Source organism: Oryctolagus cuniculus, chromosome X (assembly GCF_964237555.1).
Source record: "Oryctolagus cuniculus chromosome X, mOryCun1.1, whole genome shotgun sequence".
In the NCBI taxonomy this organism is placed as follows: domain Eukaryota; kingdom Metazoa; phylum Chordata; class Mammalia; order Lagomorpha; family Leporidae; genus Oryctolagus; species Oryctolagus cuniculus.
The window spans coordinates 68,841,523-68,864,547 of record NC_091453.1 but is presented as its reverse complement, the minus strand read 5'-3'; the positions used below and the strand labels follow the sequence as shown (position 1 = coordinate 68,864,547).

General features: G+C 37.8%; 1 protein-coding gene across 2 annotated transcripts in view; it reads left to right on the top strand.

The window, feature by feature from the left end:
- The window catches only part of SH3BGRL (SH3 domain binding glutamate rich protein like), an 85,731-nt gene that overhangs the window by 46,819 nt on the left and 15,887 nt on the right, over positions 1-23,025 (top strand). For both annotated transcript variants that reach the window (XM_008272976.4, XM_051827383.2), the window contains exon 2: positions 22,706-22,891. In XM_008272976.4, coding sequence (XP_008271198.1) covers positions 22,706-22,891 — 186 coding nt within the window. The remainder of the gene's footprint in view (positions 1-22,705; positions 22,892-23,025) is intronic.

The window sequence follows — 23,025 nt, the reverse complement described above, 5'->3', positions numbered from 1 at the left end:
TACTTCTATTTTTTTTTCTCCTTTAGAGAACACATTTTCAGGGTCAAATTCTGGTTCTTCATAAGGGGAACCTTATGCGCATTAAAAATACAGAATTTAGATATTAATTTAAGCTTTTCTTTTTCTCAGTAAATAGTACTCACAAACAGGCATGAAGTATGTTTTCTCAAATGTAATAATGGATTTATTTGCATTAGACATGCATTAAATCTGTCCAAAATTGCCCCATCCCTCTGTTGGGTGGATAAGCTTGAGATCTTCATTCTGTGGCTTGATTCCCTGCTGCATAAGCAGCAACAGTGGTGTCTTTTTTCCAATCAGACCACTCCATGGAAATGAGTTCTCAGCCATGAGAGACAGATGCTAGGCTAGATGGGAGGATGTCTCTAGTGTGCCGGGTATCTTGATAGAAAAGGACAAAATAATTGCAGCTATCCTTTGAATAGAAAATTTCAACATTTCAAATAAATTCCATCTGTTTCTGTAACATGTAGGTGTTACAAGAAATATTCCAGCCTTAACTTTTGGCCAAAGTGACAACATGGTGGCGCAACAAGAAAGATTGGAATTTCCAGCCTTCTGTTGATCATGCCTGCATGTAGATGAACCCCACAAATCATATTGAACAGCAGTTGTGATGTAATAGAGTAAAAAATAAAAATGTTTTAATTTATACCATAACTCCTAATCCCAAGTTTCTGATAATTTTAAAAGCTTTCTGATTTTTGATGCACACTACATAGTTAAAGAAATTTCATGACTTTCCTGTCCCAAGAAATACTTCTCTCCTAATTATCATTAATTACATTGGGCAAGCCATGGCTTTTTAATGGGCTTTATGTATTAATATTTTAAATCCATTTTTAATTGTAGTTTTAGACTTGAAAAGAAAGAAAACTGAAAATATATTAGAGAAAATGGGAATAACCAAAGTGCATTTTCATATCTTAGGAGAAAGTAATTTTATATTTTAATCCTCTACTTTTCTTTCTTTTTTTGTTTTAGATTTTAAAGCTCATCTTTGATATACTTATAAGTAACTTGTGCAGTACCCTTCACAGTCTGTAAAATGTTTCTGTATATTCATTCCATTGTCGCCACATCTTTGTGGGGTTAGGTAACCAGCACATTTGTAGTTGAGGCCATTTGTTCATCAAATGAAGCTTTGTTTATAATCCTTCATCTTGAGATTCTTTCTACTTTACCATGGCTTTCAGAGGAGGAACTGATTCTTTAAAGGACAAGTGGCTTTTGAATAACTGGAGTCAGGGCCAGGAAAAGGAACGCCAGGGCAGAGGAGGGGTGGCCGACAGCTTGAACAACGGCAAGGCTTGGGAAAGCTATGAGCAGCAAACACTGGGAATAGCAAAGGATGGTGAGAATGTCAGCTCAGCCTTTTTGTTATTGCGAGAGTCAAAATCCTTACTTAGCTCCAAGTTCTGCTTTCTAGCTTTTGATCACTCCCACCTCTCTAGTTTTCTTAGCTTCTCTCTTTTCAGTCCCAAGGATGAAACTCTTAATTGTTTTAATAATTACTGGCAGTTTTCCTTATAACTCAATATCTGAATTGCCATTTATACACTATTATGGTAAAGAACATAGGTTCGGGGCCGGCGCCGCAGCTCACTAGGCTAATCCTCCGCCTAGCGGCGCCGGCACACCAGGTTCTAGTCCCGGTTGGGGCACCAGATTCTGTCCTGGTTGCCCCTTTTCCAGGCCAGCTCTCTGCTGTGGCCAGGGAGTGCAGTGGAGGATGGCCCAAGTCCTTGGGCCCTGCACCCATGGGAGACCAGGAGAAGCACCTGGCTCCTGGCTTCGGATCGGCGTAGCGGCCATTTAGTGGGTGAAGAAGGAAGACCTTTCTCTCTGTCTCTCTCTTGCACTGTCTAACTCTATCTGTCAAAAAAAAAAAAAAAAAAAAGAACACAGTTTATTCTACCATTTTGTAGCTATGCCTTCTTGGGCAAGGGAGTTAAATGCTCTGAGAACTGTTGAGCTGTGTGAGAATCTCTCTCTATATCAGTGTGCCTGACATCTGACCACTCAGATGGGTTTATCTCCTACTAGGCACCACGTCTTAACCTGCAATTCAAAATGCCCGAAACCTTGTTTCTGTGCTTTAGACTGCAAACTAATATAGGAAAGTTTATGGGAAAGTAGCATTGAATTAAAGTTTTTTAAAAAAATTTTAAAAATGAAGTGGGGCTGGTTTTTGGCATTCCCCTAATGAAATACCTGGACTGGAGTCCTTGTTCTGCTTCTGGTTCTAGTTTCCTGCAAATTTATAGCTTTGGAGGCAGAATTTGAAAAGTCAAATACTTGGATCCTTGCCTCCCATGTGGGAGACCTGGATTGAGTTTCTCCAGCTCTTGATTTCAGCCTGGCCCAGCTCAGCTGTTGCAGACATTTCTGGAGTGAATTAGTTGATGGGAGATCTCTCTCTTTCTCTCTTTCTCAAATTAAAACATAACTAAAATTTATTTAAAAAATCATGAATCTTTTTAAAAAAGATAATGTAAAGTGCTTTGCGTGATACCCAACATGAAATTATTATTAAAGATTTAAACTGTCAGTAGTATTTTACAGAAGTGTGGCAAATTGAATTTTATTGTCCTACTTAATTTTAACATTTCTAAAGCAGAAATAGTATTTTCTCCTCTTGTGCTCCCTGAAGATATCAGCTATGGAACAAGAGCTAATCTACATGATTTGGGGAAGGATTTCTTTGCTAGGCTATTTCATGTGTGTGTAAACATGAAAAACATTGTTAATTATTTTTAAACTTTCTGTAGAAGAAAATTTCTTTAAATTATTTTTTCAAAACTTTCACTTGTTTTTACATCAAAAAAAAATTAAATTATTGTTATGGAATTCCACACAATCTGGAAGGCTGGGAATATTTGGTGGTTTTCCCTGTCCCTCTACAAACCAAGTCACTGAAGTGTTAGTTTTGAAAAGTTGTATGATTCTATGATGAATCATTAACAAATATTCACCACATAGATCTTTCCAAAGACCCATAAATGTTTAAGGAAATCGCTTATCTACCAAAAAACAAATAAGCAAACAGCACATTCCTGCTATGTTACTGCTTTGGTAGACTGCACAAGTTTATCAGTAACATATTCAAATTTTAGAAAAACCTTAATAGACAAAGTTCCAATACGTGTTTGTTGATAAGTATATATCTGATTCTTTGCTAGACAGCAAGTCAAATGCTCAAGGCAGTTAGATATGTTTCAATTACCTATTGTAAATTACCTATTGTTGAATTACTAGGTGACTCTTTAGGATAAATCATTCCTCTTCTGCATATGAACACATCATCTTAATGAAGGGACTATGTCTCGGAGGTTCGCCATGGAAACTGGCCTATAATTGAACTTCACTTTTCAGTATGTGGACTACTATTGAATCCCAAGCAGGTTTTGGTCACATTTTCAGTAAGCAATTGAGCACTTTAAAAAATCATAAGGTAAAATGAGTATTTAAATTTCTGTAAATTTATTCCCTGTAAGGTATGCCTACCTCTAATATTGATAAAAGCAAAACAAAACAAAAAAGCAATTCCGCTTACATAACATTTCAGTAGTAATGCTAGACATTACAAGAATTCTACATACTTTATTTTCAATAGTGATTCTGTAGTGAATCGCTATTTTTTAATTTTTTTCTTTTTTAAAATTTAATAGTGTATTGGGTTTAATTCAACAAATCATTCCTTGAATCGAGATAAAAATGCTTAAGTAAAAAAACATGTTTATAGAGAGAATAAATGCTTTGCATCTTGTCTAGACTTTAAAATGAGGTCATGACTTACTGTTTGACTTTTGGCACACATGGAGATTTGATTTTAGACTGAGAGGACTTAACGATGTTACATTGGTCACAAGAATTGATTTCACAAATAAAAAATCCACCTAATAAGGAACTTCTGAATGAAAGTGTTATCCCTGGAGGTAGGATAGTCCAGTATGGCTTGATGGATTCTTGAAGAAACCATGTCTTGATTTTTAATTAAGTTGGTATATAACCTAACTCCCACAATTTTCTGTTCAAGCAGGTGGTGAAATTAGAGGTTCTCATCACCCAACAACACTATATTAGGTGCTCAGATTAGCTTCTCCTTCAGAAATCTGTGAGGCAACAGCTGGGAGCGCTCCAATAACCAAGATAGGTTGTAAATGGTAGATGTTTGCCAAAACCAAATTTCCATTGATCTGTTGTGTTTGTATACATCTTCTGAGCACAGGCACTGACTACCTTCTTTTGGAGGATCTTTTTCAAGGATGTGTACAGCCCTGGAAGAGTGTCACTTTCCACAGCAAAGGGTAGGTAGGTTTGCCTAAAACTCAGTAAAAAAGATTTGGGTTCCCAAGCCTGTCCCTCTGTGTCACCCTATGGAAATTGACGATCTGGGAGCAGGTAGAAGAAAAGTTAATACTCTTGATATTGCTTTATCTGTGGTCCAGGAGTTTCATGTTTGCTGCCAGCATCCTTAAAGCTTGTGGCAGGCTTACTTTTTAGTTTGCAAGTAAGGTAAAATCTCACACTTAACGTTGACAGTAGTTCTTATTGCTAGAAATACTAGTGTTCTTGATAGTCATAGTCCAGGTAGATAGGACAGCAATTAAATTGTGCAGTAATTCATTGATCAGCCAATAGCATTACGTGATTCAAGTCTCTTTTGTTTTAGAAACTTTTATTTACTAGTTCTTTAACTTCGTGAACCATGTAGATCTGGTATTATTTAACTATAGGTAATATATGGAGGTTGTTCTCAGCTGGACAGTTTGGAACATGTTTTATTGACTTGAGTCTGGGAGTACATTCATAATGTTTTCTGGAATGTTCATCTGGGGCACACTGCTCTGTGAAGGCTTCAGACTAGTTCTTTTTCCTATGACAAATGAATTTGTTTTGGCTGGGATACAAAATTCTGTGAGTTACCATGCTCCCTTGAAAGGAAAGTGTTTAACTTCCTCTGTAATAAAATCTCATCTCACCAACCATAGAGGAAAAATAACCAGTACTGTAGCTGAGGTAGTCTAAGAAGATAGCTTGTTTCTTTGTTTCTGTATTTGCTTCTGGATGTGTTTAGCAGTTTTTTTTTTCTCAGAAAGAGCTAGAGAGGGTGACCAGGAACATGTAGTTTTTGTGTGTGTGGGAGGAAGCAAACCAAGGATTATTTATTAAATGAACCTATGTAATCTTGAAGAAACATTGATCTAAGCAACAAAATATATTAATACACATTTCTTTGTGAAGTTTACAAATTCCTTATAAAAGCAAAACAAATTGTAGTCATCATGTGCTCTTGTGTAAGATCATTTAAACATCTGTACTTTGAGTAGATTGTTGAGGATTAGTTTTGGATTGGATTAATTGTGTTAGTATATATATAAAAAAAGCCGTGCCTATTTGTCTCATTATATGAAGTTAAGAAAGCATGCTTTTTAGTTATACAAGGTTTTCATTGTTTGGAAAACTGACCCTGTGATCTAAAAATATGAAAGGAATTACCTGTGAAAATTACCCAGTTATATGAGGTGTCTTCAAAAAGCTAAAGGGAATGAATAGCACAAAAATTATATATAAATTTCAAAAATTTTACACTATAATAAGCTTATCTTTTCGTTGTTTCTCCACATACTTCATGAAGTTCCCTTGTATAATGTATACCAAGTTGTAATACATCCTGATATTAGGCATTTAATAGAATAATAATTATTAAGAGTACATAAATTTAATGTAAATAAGAGGAGTTGGGGCATTGTGTGCAATTTCCAGTGATTTGATAGGTTTGCCAAAGGATCATGATTTTTTTCCTGCATTTGATGATTTCCTTCACAGTATTAGGTTGAGAGTCTCTCCTGTTTTCAGTGATGCCATTAGCCATAGTTCCAACCTCCCTGAATCATTCTCTGTTTGCTCCCCTTCTTTCTGTTGCCACTACTGAGTTTGAAAAAACAGTGCCTTAAGGCGTTTGTATTATACTGAGAGAGAATTTGATCCTAACAAAGATACATGTTATTGGACTGAACATGCAGCTTCCTTTCCCTTTGAAGAAATAAAGAAAAGTGGAGAAATAATTTTCTTTTAACCAAGAACCATCAGGAATTGCATTTCTGAGAAGGTGTGTGTGAGTCTTTGTGTGGGTATGATTTATCTTCATAGAATGATTTGAGGGACTTTCAGAGGTTAAGTCCATGACTTCCTTATCCTTTATTGTTTCACAATATTTTTGGTTTTCCCCTTCTCTCAGGAACAAATGTTGGTGGAGTTTTATAGTGAATAGCAGCTGAGTACTTTGAATATAAGACTGACGTTCAAATTGACTTAACTTTAAAAGAGTTACTACTGCTTCAGATTTATCTATACATTGGGAGTGATATTTTTATTTTTGCATTTGGAGCAGTTTTGCAGATATCAAACCATACAGCCAACCTAAGAAAAGGAGAATTTTTATAATATGGCTGGTTGTTCTTAAATGGAAATTGACTTCTGGCTCAAGAAATGTATTACTTGGCAATATTTAACTTTCAGTCCACTATTTTTTATGCTCTTTTACATTAAAAGTATCATTGTAAGGAATATTATGAGGATATAATTTATTTTGTCAACTCTTTTTCTGAACAAAACACTTTGAGTTTTAATGTAATACAATAAATATTTGTGTCTTCCTACGCTTCTTTGGGAGAAATCCACAATCTCCTAGCGGTCCTTTAAATATTTCCTGGGCATACTAAGCAGCCCATCTGTTTCTCAGAGCCCCATTATTTTTAATGCTTTGAGGGCAGGGATTTGCTCTCAATTCTGTATATCCATAATTATGTACATTTAAAATAGTAGCTATTTTCCTTGAGATCTTATTTTCATTTATTTATTCATTCACTGCATATTCATGGATTACCTGCTATGGGTCAGATGTGATAGTACGCACTGGATAACATCATAAGCACGATAGACAAGGTTACAGCTGTGAGAGAGCTTATAATGTACAATCTAACCTATTTTGTAGGAGGGGAATGTGATGATCACATTGCTTCTCTTATCTATTATTTTCTCTGCACCAGTTCTGAAAGCTGGATATTATTGCTTTCAACTAACTTATGAGGAATTTGAAACCCAGAGAGGTTAAACAAGTTGCTCAGCTACACAGAAAATAAGTGGAGGATCCGAGATGCAAGATCAAGTCAGTCTGGTTCTATACTAGTTTTCTATGCCGTGTAACAAATTACTACAAAAAGTGACTTAAATCAACACTTACAATATCTGTAGATAAGGAGTCCTGGCCTGGTTTAACTGAGTTTTCTTTAAGACTGCAATCAAGATGTCAGCTAAGAATAACCATAATAGAATCCACTTTCAAACTTGTAGTTACTGGCAAAATTTGTTTCATTGAAACTATAGTATTTATGGCAACTTGAAACTATAGTATTCATGGCAGCTTGCTTTTTTTTTTATTTGAAATACAGTTACAGAGAGAGGTAGAGACAGAGACAGAGACAGAGACAGAGAGAGAAAGAGGTCTTCCTTCCACTGGTCCACTCCCCAAATGCCCCAAATGGCCGCAACAGCCAAAACTGATCTGATCTGAAGCCAGGAGCCAGAATCTTCTTCTTCTGGGTCTCCCAGGTGGGTGCAGGGGCCCAAGGACTTGGGCCATTTTCCACTGCTTTCTAAGGCCACAGCAGAGAGCTGGATCAGAAGTGGAGCAGCCAGGACTCGAACGGGCGCCCATACAGGAAGCTGGCACTGCAGGCCAAGGCTTTATTTAACCCACTGGATCAGAGCACTAGCCGGGCAGCTTGCTTTTTCATAGTCAAAAAAAAAAAAAAAAAAAGAGAGAGAGAGAGAGACTCAACTTCAAGTGTTCTAGAGAAAGCCATTTATAACATAACATCATCATTAGAGTGATATCTCATCACCTGTGGTGTATTTTACTGATTGGAATAATAACAGGTCGTACTCACACTCAAGGGGAGCGATTATACAAACAAGTGGACATATGGAGGTGTGGAGCATGTTGAGGGGGCACATTAGAGTGTGTCTGCCACAAATTCCACAGTCTATGATCTTTCCACTATGCCATGATGCCTGTAGTAAGAGCTTAATATAAATGAATTTATTTTTTAAAAATTATTTAAAGCAATGAAACACTATTGGCAAAGTTTATGGTAAAATTCCCATAACCTCATGATGCCAACACAACTCAATTGATCTCATGGGCAAGGTATAAAACACTCATTCTTTCCATCTCTAAACAGTCACAATAATTGTGTTTGAGTACCAATTAGTCTTTTAAAAATAATCAGTTCTCTTTTTCATAGTTGAAATCAGAGTAAATACATGATCCTCTAGAATTCCTTTTCCATTTTCAATATTATAAACATTTTTCTTGTTACTACATAATCATAGAGTAGTCAGTTTCAGAGTACCACTAGCATTCTTTGAATTGGACATAACATCAAATGTTAACCAAATCTGAATGTTGAGTCACATAGGCAACTTTCAGTCCTACAGTACTGAAAAGTACATCATCATCCACAACAAAACAGAACATTGCATAACCTCTTTAGTCGCATAATTCTGCCTTTCTTTAGATTATTTACTTAAACTAGAAATCCAGAAGTGAATTACTGGATCCAGAAATAGGAATGTTTCCATGGTTCTTGGTGCATGCTTGCTATGGAAATGCTTCTGATTTTATTTGACCTTGACTGAATCAACAGCCTTCAAAATTGCTAAGCCATATGATAATGATAGGAACTCTGTGATCACTGGCAATAAAGATAATATCTTTACTTGCTCTAAATCCAGGGATTTGAGTAGAGAGAGGTAGAGGGAATTATCTTCTCTTCATGGCCATGTACCATCTCTCAGGGTTCTGTTTTGCCCTGGAGTTCAAGTAGAGGGCATGAATCCTCTCAGGACTTATCCTTCAAACCAAATGATGTCACCTCTACGGATATTTTTCCTGGTCACAGTGTGCCTTCTCTGTAATGAGGCAGAGGCAATTCTCATGGGGCATTTGGAAAATCTTTCTTTCCTTCTGTGCACGGGCAGATTGGACTAATTTACTTATTCAGATGCAATACTCTACTTCAGCAGCACTATGCACAGTAGCCTTTCTTGTAGCAAGAAAGGAAAAGAAAAAGGTTGAGTTAATGCAATCCACAGTAGACTGGCTCATATTTGTCACCCAGTTAACACTAATAAAACAGATTGATTGCTTTATTACTTTTCTGTGACTCAAGAACTGATAGGTTGAAGTTGGTCGTTACATCCTCCCCACCTCCCACGTCTGCCTTTTTCTAAGTGAGCTGGAGAATTAAGCTACCATATTTGGTTCGCCTGTGCCTGCCCTGTGACCTCACATCAGCCTGTTTGAAGGTTTGTGTGTTTTTGCTTAGCCTTATATGGGAAGGCTGCCTGGAGACTCTGTCTGACCGGAATGAGACGCCCTGTAGCATTTGCAGGAAGTGTGGCTTTAGGACGCGGTTTGTCTCAGTTTCCTTACTGCCAGAATTTGGTGCATAGAGAAGGGGGTGAGTTGGAGAATATCTTAACTGACTGTAAAATCACCATCATTTTATAGCTTTTAATGGCTCTTGTAACCAAATTACCTTAACACTATTATGACAAAGTTCTCCTAAAGAGGATTGATACCTCTCTAGAAACTAATTGTACTGAGTTGATAACAGTAGTAATTAGGGTAAGGAGGTAGAGGCTGGAATAAATTGGTCTGTTTATTTTGAAATTGGTAGTGCAATATTATTTATAAATATGTAAATTTTAATATGTTGATTACAAGTTTTTTGAAAATGTGAAAAAGAAAAAGACTTAGTGCAACCTTAGTCTGACATTTTTGAGACAGAAGATCCATATATGTTAGGCTAGCAGTTGTCACGAATATTTAGCTTTGGTATTTGTAACAACGTGATTTGGTTAAAGGAAGGCTTTTGCTGTAAAGGTTCTCCCAAAGTTGTCTGAACTGCCTGAAGCTTCCATAATCTTGTTTTCCTCGTAGTGTTCATTTCCTGTAGTCACTAATGGTGACAAGCCACTCTGTTCCCCTGTTGTGGAAGCACTCTGCAATGTTCTTAACTTTGCACTATATTTGTCTACATATGTGAAAATAGTTTCAAATGGAGACACAACTCTTCTGAGGGACAAAATCAGTGTGATTCATGTGCATTATTGCTTCTTCACAATAACTTGGTGTTACCAAATTTTAAAGTTCCAGGAGGCTTTCATTGCTTCTACTGTGTTTTGTTGTTTCATTATCACAGAACCTCAATGTGGAAAAGGAAATAAGGAGTTATTCAGAAAAATGTTTGTATCCTGTGTATAAAACTCTTGAAAAACGTAAAGATTTTTTTTTTGCTCTTCTTTTAGGCCAAGGTTTGGAATTAAGAGTTATATAAAATTATTGTAAACCAACCACATTTAATTAAGTTGACAAGACATTCTAGTTAACATGAGATAATAAATATGGTAGTGTATTATTTTGTTATTCGGTATGCTTAATGTTTAAGCGTGCTTTTTATTCTGACAGAGCCTTGGCAAGTGTGTGATTTGGAACAAGTTCTTTAATCCATATAAGCTATATCTTTTGTCTAAACTTTAGTTTCTTTGTCTCTGGATCTGTAATGAAAATAATAGCAGCTTCTTTATAAGATTATTGTGAGAATTAAATAAGATAAGCATGTAAAGAGCTTAGCATAGTGCCTGACCCATACGAAACACTTAAATAATAATTATTACATTATATTTCATAGTGAAATTAGATGCAGAACAATGCAGAAAGGGAACTGACATGCACAGAATTCTACAGCTCATTGCTAGCATACTCAAGCAGTCTGTGTCCTATTGTTCCCCATATTTGTCCAGCCCTAATCCACCCACTTTCCTGCAATAGAAAGAAGTTAGACTTTGATACAGGGCTGGTTACATTCCATGATTTGTTATCTGTTAGTATGGAATTTATAATCATATAATTATAGTTTATAAGTTCTTTGAGACCATAAGTAATATCTTTGTTTTGTTTTGTTTTCATTTGTTTCAGTGTAAGAATAGTAGTCTTGAGGCCTGTTTTGTACTCAGGAACTACTTTCTTGATTGAAAGATAGCCCCTAACATTACTAGACGGGAGCTGAGCACTGATCTTTTCCTAGCAGTAGAGGATCCTAGAGATGGAATTGGATATTGTTGCTTCATGATGATGTGGAGATTGATAAAACTATATGCATAGTAAAGGAAACAAATATGGATAATAAAGGAAGCAAAATCATCGTCTGGTAAAGTAAAATTTGAAATTAACTTGTATAGCAAAAACACATCAAAAAGTGATATTATTCACAAGAAGTTATTAGCTTTATATAAAATGTCTTACAAAAAAACCATACAAAATATTATAAGGCTACACAGGGAACTATAGTGGCACAGACAGGATTTGGAACTAGGGGCATCTAAATTTGAATGTCAGTCCTGCCAACCACTAGCTTTGTGATTTTGAATAAATTTACTTAACCTCTTGAGTCTCAGAGTTTGAATCCATAAAATGGTGGTAATAATATCCACCTTATAGGGTTATTATGAATATTAAATGAGTATTATATATAAAGCACCAACTATAGCTATCACTTAGTTGACCTTCCACAAATGTTATTCATTGTTGACAAGAATGGAAAAAAGACAATATCGGTCTCCCACGCTTTTTTATTATTATTATTTATTTGACAGATAGAGTTAGACAGTGAGAGAGACAGAGAGAGAGGTCTTCCTTCCATTGGTTCACCCCCCAAATGGCCACTACGGCCGGAGCTACACCGATCCGAAGCCAGGAGCCAGGTGCTTCTTCTTGGTCTCCCATGTGGGTGCAGGGGCCCAAGCAGTTGGGCCATCCTCCACTGCACTCCCGGGTCACAGCAGAGAGCTGGACTGGAAGAGGAGCAACTGGGACTAGAACCCAGCACCCATATGGGATGCCGGTGCTGCAGGTAGAGGATTAACCAAGTGAGCCACAGCACCGGCCCCAGGTCTCCCACTCTTTTCAAAATACAGCTATAACAACCCAAAGTGTCCAAGAATTTGGAAATAATTACTGAGTGCTTTCTGATAATCCAATGTGTTTCTGTATGCTGATTATGGCATAGCTTCTGTGAGGCCCAAAGCTCTAAATCTTGCGAAACTTTTGAGCTTCAGTCCTTTTGGGTTTTGCTTAGAGCAACTTCTGTTTACCATGAGATACGTTAGCATTTGGGGATCATGTAGAAAGCTCGAGAGTATTCTGAGGACTCTGTCTTTTGATCAGCTGTGTTCTAGTATTTCCAAGTGGCATTTCAGAGAATAAGGACTGACTTTGGTAATTGAGGATGCATGAGAATCTGTGTGCAAACAGTAATCATTAACAAGATCTCCTTGCTTTCAAATCCTAGGTAAAATGAATGCATGTAGGCATATTATACATTAAACAGACATTAGTACTTCAAGGGTAGTAGAAATATCTGGCATTGAAAAGGATGACTAAAACATAGCTAAATCCAACTAAACCCACTATTAGATGAAATATTCTTCCTTCTATTTTGGATGGATGAGTTGAACTATAAAAAAATCAACCCAGTCATCTTCAAGGATTTACATATATTGCTTTTGAATAAGCCCTCTTAGGTTTTGCTGATTATAGCCATCCGACTTTTGTCAGGCTTCCCAGAGCTCTAGAAAGCATCATCAGATTCCGGGATGCAGTAGAAGTTTTAAAAAGAGTTCTTTGCTAAAATGTGATCTAGACTTATTGGCTTGCTTCCAAATTTGGAAAGGGAGAAAACAGTAGAGAAATCTGGCAGAAACTACTTTTACTAAATAATGAAGGTTAATATCACCACCAATAAGTCATGTTGCTATCATGTGCCCTCTGATACGGTGCTGTGAGAAAGGTACTTCTCTTTTGTGGTATTTGTTCCTCAAATCCATAAAGCCAGTCTGATCATTGGAAAAACATCAGACGAACTTGAGATAAGAGACATTACAAAATGCTTGACCTGTACTCCTAAAAATTGTCAAGGTCGCGGGAAACAAGAAAGGCTGACAAATTGTCGCAGACCAGAGGAGACTGAGCCATGATGACTAAATGTAATGTGGTATCCTGGAAAGGCACAGAAAAAGGGCATTACAGGAAAAACGTATGAAATCTAAAGAGACTAGAGTTAATAGTATTTTATTATTGTTGGCTTCCTACTTATAACTTACTAATTTAATACCATGAGGTAAGATGTTAATAACAAGGGAAACTAGGAGAAAGATATATGGAAATTCTTGGCATTATATTTGTAACTTTTCTGTAAATCTAAAGCATTCCAAAATTAAGATTTATTCAAATTAAAAGCTAAAAGTAAGCATTTTGGTGGTGCTGAATTTAAAATAAAATCGTGAGACCATTCAGTGTTGAGTATTTACTTTGCATCGAACCCTGTGGTGAGCACTTTATGGGGAGACAGAAGCATGAGGCATGACTCTTACCTGAAGTTTGCCTATCAACCAACTGCAGAGATGCTACTTTGAAAGGAAAATGATTTTCAAACATTGGAGTTAATTTGTTTAAGCTCCAAACTGGATGGTGCAGACTGCAAGAGGTTAGAAAGAAGGGTGGGGAGAAAATGACCATGGACGGCACTGTGCAGGGAATGGACCTGGATGAATAGGTTAGAATGGCCAAGTGGAGAGAGGGTAGACTTGCAAGTGAAGGGAGCAAAGTGAAAAAAAGCAATGGGGTTTCGGGAGCAACATGTTTATGGGAGAATTAGGTAAGCCTGGTCTGATTTAGAGGAGGGGAAGCTGCAATATTTTTAGAGAGGTAGATAGAGCTGGGTGTTATGTGGACCTTGAAAGCTAAACAGGTGGGCCTGGGATTGGTTGAAATGGTCACAGGAAACCAGTGTAGCAGTTGGATTTTTTTTATGTGTTTTGATTTTTCAGCCTCTGGCCAAATCTTTGTCATTTATTAATCCGCTAGCAACTCTCTTGGCATGTACATTTGATAAGAATCTTGGAATGATGTTCACCTGCACGAGGTGAGAGTACAATCATGCTCATTTTCTAGATTTAAAAGTTTATTAACTAAAAGAAACATCAGTTCTGAAGAGTCTCGTGTCCATCCCTTTCTTGTTTGACTTTTCTCTGTCCATACTATTTTCCAGAGTCAGAAGGAACTTTAATCCCTGTGTTTGTTACTGATGCAGTTAAAGCTTGTTCCTGTTTTCAAGAGCAGTGTATTAAAATCAGATCATTTTGTGCTTTGAAAAGGTTATTGGCCAGTTTTTTTTTAAAGCAATGGATACACTGCTTATTAAAAAGCAAACGAAAGAACAGGAGAGGTCAGATGCTTTTGTACTTTCTTGGCTACTTTTTATTATAAATTTAAAATACAGAAATTATGCTCAGTCCACCCCAAACTATTACATGACTGAGTTCTTAAAAGGGAAACATGGAGGCCGGCGCCGCGGCTCACTAGGCTAATCCTCCGCCTAGCGGCGCCGGCACACCGGGTTCTAGTCCCGGTTGGGGCGCCGGATTCTGTCCCGGTTGCCCCTCTTCCAGGCCAGCTCTCTGCTGTGACCCGGGAGTGCAGTGGAGGATGGCCCAGGTGCTTGGGCCCTGCACCCCATGGGAGACCAGGAAAAGCACCTGGCTCCTGGCTCCTGCCATCGGATCAGCGCGGTGCGCCGGCCGCAGCGCGCCGGCCGCGGCAGCCATTGGAGGGTGAACCAACGGCAAAGGAAGACCTTTCTCTCTGTCTCTCTCTCTCACTGTCCACTCTGCCTGTCAAAAAAAAAAAAAAAAAACAAAACAAAACAAAAAAAAAAAAAAAAAAAGGGAAACATGGACTGTGCTGTTCTCATTGAGTTCAGTGAAACCAGAGACTTGAGCATCTCATTCAGTTTGCTTGTATGCATATTGCCTGTGTTCATGCAATCCCACATATTGGTCCCCTTAAGACTTCATGGAGGTCAGTTTAAAATAGGTCAAAGAGGAAGGAGATCATAATTACTGGGAATTCGTGTTCACTAAGTAGGGCCATTTGGGAAAGATTGTCTAAACCTTTGCTGTCTTTCTCTTAAGTGTCACATAGTTAAGACTGACATATATGAGATAGTTTCTTAACTTCCCAGATAGACTGAGCATTCTAGTATATCTCACCCACGTAAGTAGCTGCTATACATAATGCAAAACAGGGCTTTATAGTCACATAGATTTAGCTCTGTAATTAGCCTTAGGCAGTTAATAGAGCTGTCTTCTTGGACAGGCTTCTCAATGTCTCTGAGTCCAATTTCCTTTTCTGTAAAATGGATAATAATAGCCACCTTTTAGAATTGTTGAGGTTTTGAATGGTCATGTGTAAATAGCTTCACAAAGGGTTTGCTATTCAGCACAAACATTCAGCAAGCACTAAACGAGTATTAGTTTCCCTTTCTCCTTATGAGAATACAGTCATGCCCCGTTCTGAGTTAAAAAAAGCCTTTTCCAGGGCTGGCGCTGTGGAGTAGTGCGTAAAGCTGCTGCCTTCAGTGCCGGCATCCCACAAGGGCTCAGGTTCGAGTCCTAGATGCTTCACTTCCAGTCCAGCTCTCTGCTATGGCCTCTGAAAGCAGTAAAAGATGCCCCAAGCCCTTGGGCCCCTGCACCCGCACTGGAGACCCAGAAGAAGCTCCTGGCTCCTGGCTTCGGATTGGCGCAGCTCTGGCCGTTGTGGAGTGAACCAGCAGATGGAAGACCTCTCTCTCTCTCTCTCTGCCTCTCCTTCTCTCTCTGTGCAACTCTGACTTTCAAATAAATAAATAAATAAATTTTATTTTAAAAAAGGCTTTTCCTGACCAGGAAATATAAGTTCCAAAGTCTCCTCTATTCAATCACTTCTCTTTTTAATAACTATTTATTTATATAAGGTGAACACATTTCACGTATTCAGATTTAGGAGCATAGTAATACTTGCCACCCTATCCCAACCACTATTTATCTGGAACTCTTATTTGTTCTTTGTTTTGTGCAGAGTTAACCCAGCACTAACACATAGTAAGGCTTACGAATTTCCTCTTGGGATGATCTGGGGAGGAGTTTCCTGTACCTTTTTCATATAATCCTCTGTCAGAATGCGTGTGGGGACAACTCGGGGCAAAATCCTAAAGCAAATGAAGACATTTTACTATCTCCCTACCTACTTCTCTCCAGATTGTTTTGTGCCTCATTTCCAAATAGGCCCACTGCACGTCATTTCTGTGGAGACCAAAGTAGTGAAACATTAATTGTAAGCTTTCAGTCATTGAGCAAAGAATTGCATTTTAAGATAGGACGATACTCCAAAACTTGTTATTTCACATCCTCCTGGATCTACATACACAGAAAGCCATCTCTGAAGGAATGGGAGATGGACTAAAATTCTTCAGGCCCTGGAAAAAGTATGGACAGATAATAGTTGCAGAGCAGAAATGGCTGAATAGGGGACACTATTCAGAACTGGCATTTCAACACTCCTAGTCGAACAATACCCTCTATCTTGTGCGGTTGTGTGAGGGCAGCCTGTTGAAATCCCTGCTTAGTATATACTAAGTTGATCTTCAGTATATGAAGGTAATTGAAAATGAAACTCGATGAAGGGCGGATGGGAGAGGGAGTGGGAGAGGGGAGGGCCACGGGAGGGAGGGAGGTTGGGGGGGAGCCACAACAATACAAAAGTTGCACTTTGTAAATTCACATTTATTAAATAAATAAAAACTATATAACAAACAGAAAAAAAGAAAAACAAAGAACTTAATACTTTACCCTTTTCGTATTTTTTATGTTCTACTTAAAACTATTGGTTGAACTCTGTAATTAATACACAGTTACTCTTAGGTGTTTAATTAATGCTATAACTAGTACTCAAATAGTATTTTACACTTTGTGTTTCTGTGTGGGTGCAAACTGTTGAAATCTTTACTTAATGTATGCTAAACTGATCTTCTGTATATAAAGAGAATTGAAAATGAATCTTGATGTGAATGGAAGGGGAGAGGGAGTGGGAGAGGGGAGTGTTGTGGGTGGGAGGGAAGTTATGGGGGGGAAGCTATTGTAATCCATAAGCTGTACTTTGGAAATTTATGTTCATTAAATAAAATAAAATAATTTAAAAAAAAGAAAAGCCTTATTAACTCAGAAACTGGGCGTGATTCTACTTTCTTGACTGTGACCACCTTAAGACCCAGCTGTATTTGAGAAACTACCTTTAAAGGTCAACCTTCTTCTCTTTTCACCTAGAAACTATTTTTGAAATTATTTAGGCCTTAAAACTCTTTAGAAATAGTACTGCAGACATGATTGTGGCAGAAGGACAAGTTAAAAAAAAGAAATAACAGTAGAGCTTTTTAAATATCTTAGCAACAGTTAAATAGGGAACCTTAGGTTGTGCTCTCATGCTGCCACATCTTGGAACATCTATCAAGAGAGCTCCAGGGAGCTAGGGCTGGAGGTGGAAGATCAGGGAGAAAATTCATAATAGTCTTAACCTAGACTTGTTGCTTGTTGATAAAGAAATATGATTTACAGGTTTTACGTGACTGATTGTGACCAAAACACTTTTGGAAATACTGCAAAACAGACAAGCTGAAAACAAGTATCTCTTGCTGTGGCTGCATCCTTAGCTTTAGCAATAGGAAGTCAGTGGCATAAGGACACACGGCAGTGTTCATTTGAAAATGCAAATGGATCTCTCTGGTTACCAAAGGCCTACACAGCAGCAACAATGCACTGGTCCAGTTCCAACCAGACTAACTGGGGTTTCAGATTTGATTTTCCTTTTAGGTGTATTTTGTAAGTAGATTACTAAAAGGCTGAACAAGCAGCTCTAAATGCTACTTGTTCACTCCTCCTCCACCCCACTGCTAAATCCTTAGGCACACGCTTTTGATTTTCCTAAAAAAAGCCGAGTGACCTTTCCCATGACAGCATTTGAAATAAGCAGAACCAACAATAGGGAGTCTATATACATGAATTTCTCCTTGAGAAAATTATAACCTGTTTCAAAAAGACAAAATGCACACCCACACAATTGTTTATTCATTATAGACTTCAGTTATGTGCAAGAATTTGGTAGCAGAAATTATGAGCATCCATTTAGAAGGTTTCCAAGTATGTTTTATAAGATCTTACCTTCATTGTTTTAATATAATATATTGTCACCTTTGCAAGCTCATTTTTCCAGCTGGTCAATTTTAGTCATCTTTACTAACCACAACTTTTCATGGAAACTCTAGATTGCATTCAGTACATATGGATAGATATTCTAGCATTGGCACCATCGGTATTAAGCTCCTTCTGAGTGGCTTCACTAATAACAATTAAGTGCTTGCTCTGTTTTTTCACCTATGCTTTGTCATTCACTGGGCCCCTCTCACCTAATCACCTCGTGTGTCTGACTTCTTATTTAAATACCATTTTGTAGCTGAACTTTTTAATATCTGCATATCTGATTCCTCCCACTATATTGCAATATTGGGAAGGGATCTTTCGTTTTTCTTTAGGCATTTTAGAAGCCTAGTAAAGTTCTTTGCTTGACACTTTCAATGCACACAGATATTGTTGAATAAATAGTATATAAATGTTGTTATGATTTTTTTTTTAGATTTTGGTAGTCAGAACTTCTGTCAAGTTTCGTTAAAGTGTCAGTAGAAAACAGGTAACAGAGGTTGATTATAAAACAAAGTAAAAACCCCACCTTGATTAAGTTTTTTTTGTGGTGGAGTGGCACTTTCTTTCATGAAAAGAACTCTTGTTTTCCCATTTGAAGTGTTATTAGTAAAGTTTTGTTCTTCCTTGGGTATTTGGAACAGTCACAGTGGCACTTTCCAAACCAGAAACCTTGCCAGTCTCCTTTCTTTAAAAGAAAGTTGACCTTTAGCATGACAGACAAGAAGTTCACAGAAGCTTGTTGGAAAGCAACTATTTCCTCCAGGTAACAATTGTTCATTAGCCCTCCAGTGTCTTTTAGAGGAAAGAAAACTCCTGGCAAGTGAGTTGAAATGATTTGGTTCTCTTTGAGTAGAAGTGAGGGGCAGAACTTACTATGAAAAGAGAGATTTAGGTTACTAGATTGTGCCATTGGGCACTTGCAAATTTATTTGTGGGCTGAAAATGTTATCAATAACCTTTTAACTCCATTTTTTCCCTCTGAGAAATTTAATTTTTATTCCTCCGTGAACCTTTATGACACCCATTGCCCTTCCTTTTAAATGTTTTTTTTTTTTTTTTTGACAGGCAGAGTTAGACAGAGAAAGAGAGAGAGAGAGAGAGAGAGAGAGAAAGGTCTTCCTTCCATTGGTTCACCCCCCAAATGGCTGCTATGGCCAGCGTGCTGCGCTGATCTGAAGCCAGGAGCCAGGTGCTTCCTCCTGGTCTCCCATGCGGGTGCAGGGCCCAAGCACTTGGGCCATCCTCCACTGCCTTCCCAGGCCACAGAAGAGAGCCGGACTGGAAGAGGAGCAACTGGGGCAGAATCCGGCACCCCAACCGGGGCTAGAACCCAGTGTGCCGGCGCCGCTAGGCGGAGGATTAGCCTAGTGATCTGTGGCGCCGGCCTGCCCTTTGTTTTGTAAGTATGATTTCAGCCACACTTTTCACTGTGTCCCTTTAGTTTAAGTCCCATTAGTGAAATTAAGCGTTATTGGATGCTCTCTTGTCAGGGTTTATTGTACAAAACATGTGCCTATCAGTATATGAGAAAGATTAATTTGTTACATATAAAATATTGCTTCTTAGAAATGAACTTCATATGTGAAATGTTGTACTTACAGACACGATCAAGTTAGTAATTTTTTTTATGTTTCCTAAAGATTCAAAGCTGAGAAAATGTTAATGTTTGACATGGAAGGACCTATTAGCAAAGTGTGACAATGACCCTTTCTCTTCATCTTTATTAAGATGCAGGACACTCTAGGAAACATATGTACTTTAGGTCAGGCAGCCTCAAAGCATGGGGAAAATACTTGTGATCCAAAACTAATGGCTAAAGGAGAAATACATCAGTGTAATATCCTGTGAAGCTATGCCCAGTGATAGTATGTCAGGCAACCATCAACTTATCACAGTGTTCTTGACATAGTAAGCATTTGAAAGTGAGAGAAAGGCCTCAAAAAGTGATTTATCTTAAAAATTCTTTAACCTGGAGTAGGCATTGTAGCAAAGCAGATAAAGCTGACACTTGGGACACCTGCATCCCATATCAGAGTGCCTGGATCTGACTCCTAGCTCTACTTCTGATCCAGCTTCTTTGCAAATGTACACCTGAGAAGCAGCAGGTGATAACTCAAGTACTTGGGTCCCTGCTCGCTCTGTGCAAGATCTACACTGAGTTCCAGTCTCCTGATTTCATGGCCCAGCTATTGAGGGCTTTGGTGGGGTGGTGGGTAGCAGAAGATCTCCCTCTGCCTTTCAAATAAATGAGAATAAATTAATAAATATTTTAATAGACCCTATGCCCTTTGTCTGTTCACACAAATGTGTCTAATGGTGTTCTCCCAGAGCCATGTATAATTCTTTGCACATTAGCTATAATGTTAACTCTTTGCTCATTTCTAAAAAATGTTGGAGGGGTCAGTGTTATGTTACAATGGGTTAAGCTGCCACCTGTGACTCTGGCATCCCTTACAGGCACCAGGTCAAGTCCTAGATGCTCCAGTTCTGATCCAGCTCCCTGCTAATGCACCTGGTAAAGCAGCTGAGGATAGCCCAAGTACTTGGGCTCCTGTAACCAATGTGGGAGACCTGGAAGAAGCTCCTGGCTCTTGGCTTCAGCCTGGCACAGCCCCAGCCATTGCAGCCATTTGGGGAGTGAAACATCAGATGGAAGATCTCTCTCTCTCTCTCTCTCTCTCTCTGACTTTCAAATAAATAAATAAAAGCTTTTTAAAAAATTTATGCTGGATACCTGGAAGTACCATATGCAGGGGTAGGGAACGTCCAGCCTATAGACCATATAAAGTCAGCAAAATAATTTCTGGCCTTGCCAAGGCAACCTCAGGCAGGACTCAAAAATCAATGTATAGCAGGCTCATTATTAAGCTGATAATTTTGTATGTGATGTTAACAAATGTCCAAATGACCCTTGACAAGCAAAAGTTTCCCCACCCCTGTTAATTAATGGGGCTACTCAGATTTGTAAACATGTTAATGATTGACAAATTACTCGATTTGTCAAAATACACTTTACACTGACTGACCCTTGACTATTGAGTCATTGGCATAATTGAACCTACCATCAAGTGCATTAGTCTACTAGATACTCCTGACTACTTATTTACTTTGACATTGATCTTCCTCAAAATTCAAAAATGGGTACAAATTTATAATTAAACAATTTATTTTATAAATCAATAAGGAAGTAAGATTCTCATTTAAAAAATTACCTTGTAGCAAAATTTGCTGGGTTGACACTGTCTTTAGTTGTAAACACCACTGCACTGCGACCAGCCATGGGTTGAAACTGTCTTTAAAGAACATTCAGTACTCTGAACTAAATAGCTTTTAGAAATTTCAGTATATATTAGGAGAAATTGAGAATTTTCTTTTTCCTGGGGTTATGAGATGTGAAAGAAAATTATTTACCTACTATCACAAACAACTTAGAAGGACAGATATATACAATCTTTGTGCCTGGACTCGTGTGTGGGAGGATGGCAGATGTCAATCCAACAGGGCCTTGACTGCATGTGAGTTTCTTAGTCTACATTTTCTCTCCCATTGACTAGTCTGCTTTCTTAAAAAAAAAAAAAACAGTTTTTTGAAGGTTCTGCCCCATGTGTCTTCTTAGTGTGATTATTTGAAGAAACTTCCTTATTGATTATTTTCTGTTCTGAAATATCTAGTAATGGTTTTATAATGGGTAAATTATGATAGATATGTGATTTCAGATTCTAAAAGAAATGCCTATCAGTGGAGAAACCTAACTAATTCATTTTCAAAGCTCTGTTAGTTATAATAAGGAAACAAAGTACGTGTGTTATCTCTTTGTGATAATCTAGTTGAGGCAGTCACACAAACGTACATAAAAGGAACTGTAGGAGGCATGTTAGGTAATAATGAGTGTATAGGTATATTTCAAACTTAGTATACGACAGGTATTGCCTTTGTATCTTCTTATTCCGTTTCTGTTGTGAATAGTGAACATGGAGACTTGAGTGATTCTGAAGCTTGTGTGATTCTCAAGCAAAGATTTATTTCCATTGATTATACAATGCTTCTCAAGATGGGGAGTAGACTTAGGTCGTTTGGAAAAACTTTAAACAAGAGATGAAACTAAGAGAAACTTGTACATAGATAATCAGAAAACACACTATCCCATTACACACGCTTTTTAGTTAATTCTACTGCTTTAGGTTGTTTGTCCTTGTGTCTGTATCATTGTATAGGTGAATTTTCAATGGCAACAAGAAAGAGATTGGTAAAGGACCTGTGAGATACAAACTTTTCAACCCACTTGTGAGACATCATTAACAAGACAATAATAAAGAGAGAAAATCATATCTTCTGTGAAACTCCGTTTTGATCTATGTCTAAATTTATTTCTGTTAGCTCACAAAGCACTGACTTTTTTCCTTTTTCATTGAATTTGAAAAGAAAAAAACAACAAAAGATTCTTACTCAGCAGTGTGATTTCTTGTCCTTTGGATTCTAGATTAAGAAGAAACAGCAAGATGTGCTTGGTTTCTTAGAAGCCAACAAAATCGGATTTGAAGAAAAAGATATTGCGGCCAATGAAGAGAATCGAAAGTGGATGAGAGAAAATGTACCAGAAAATAGTCGACCAGCCACTGGATATCCTCTGCCACCTCAGATTTTCAATGAAAGCCAGTACCGTGGGGTAAGGATACAATTTAAATACTGGAAATATTGCCTCAAGTTATCCTATTCCTTTAACTTGTACCTGAAAATCCACATATAATCATTTCTCTTGCATATGGTCATTTTTCCTCTGCATCCATCCTAAGAAGCTAG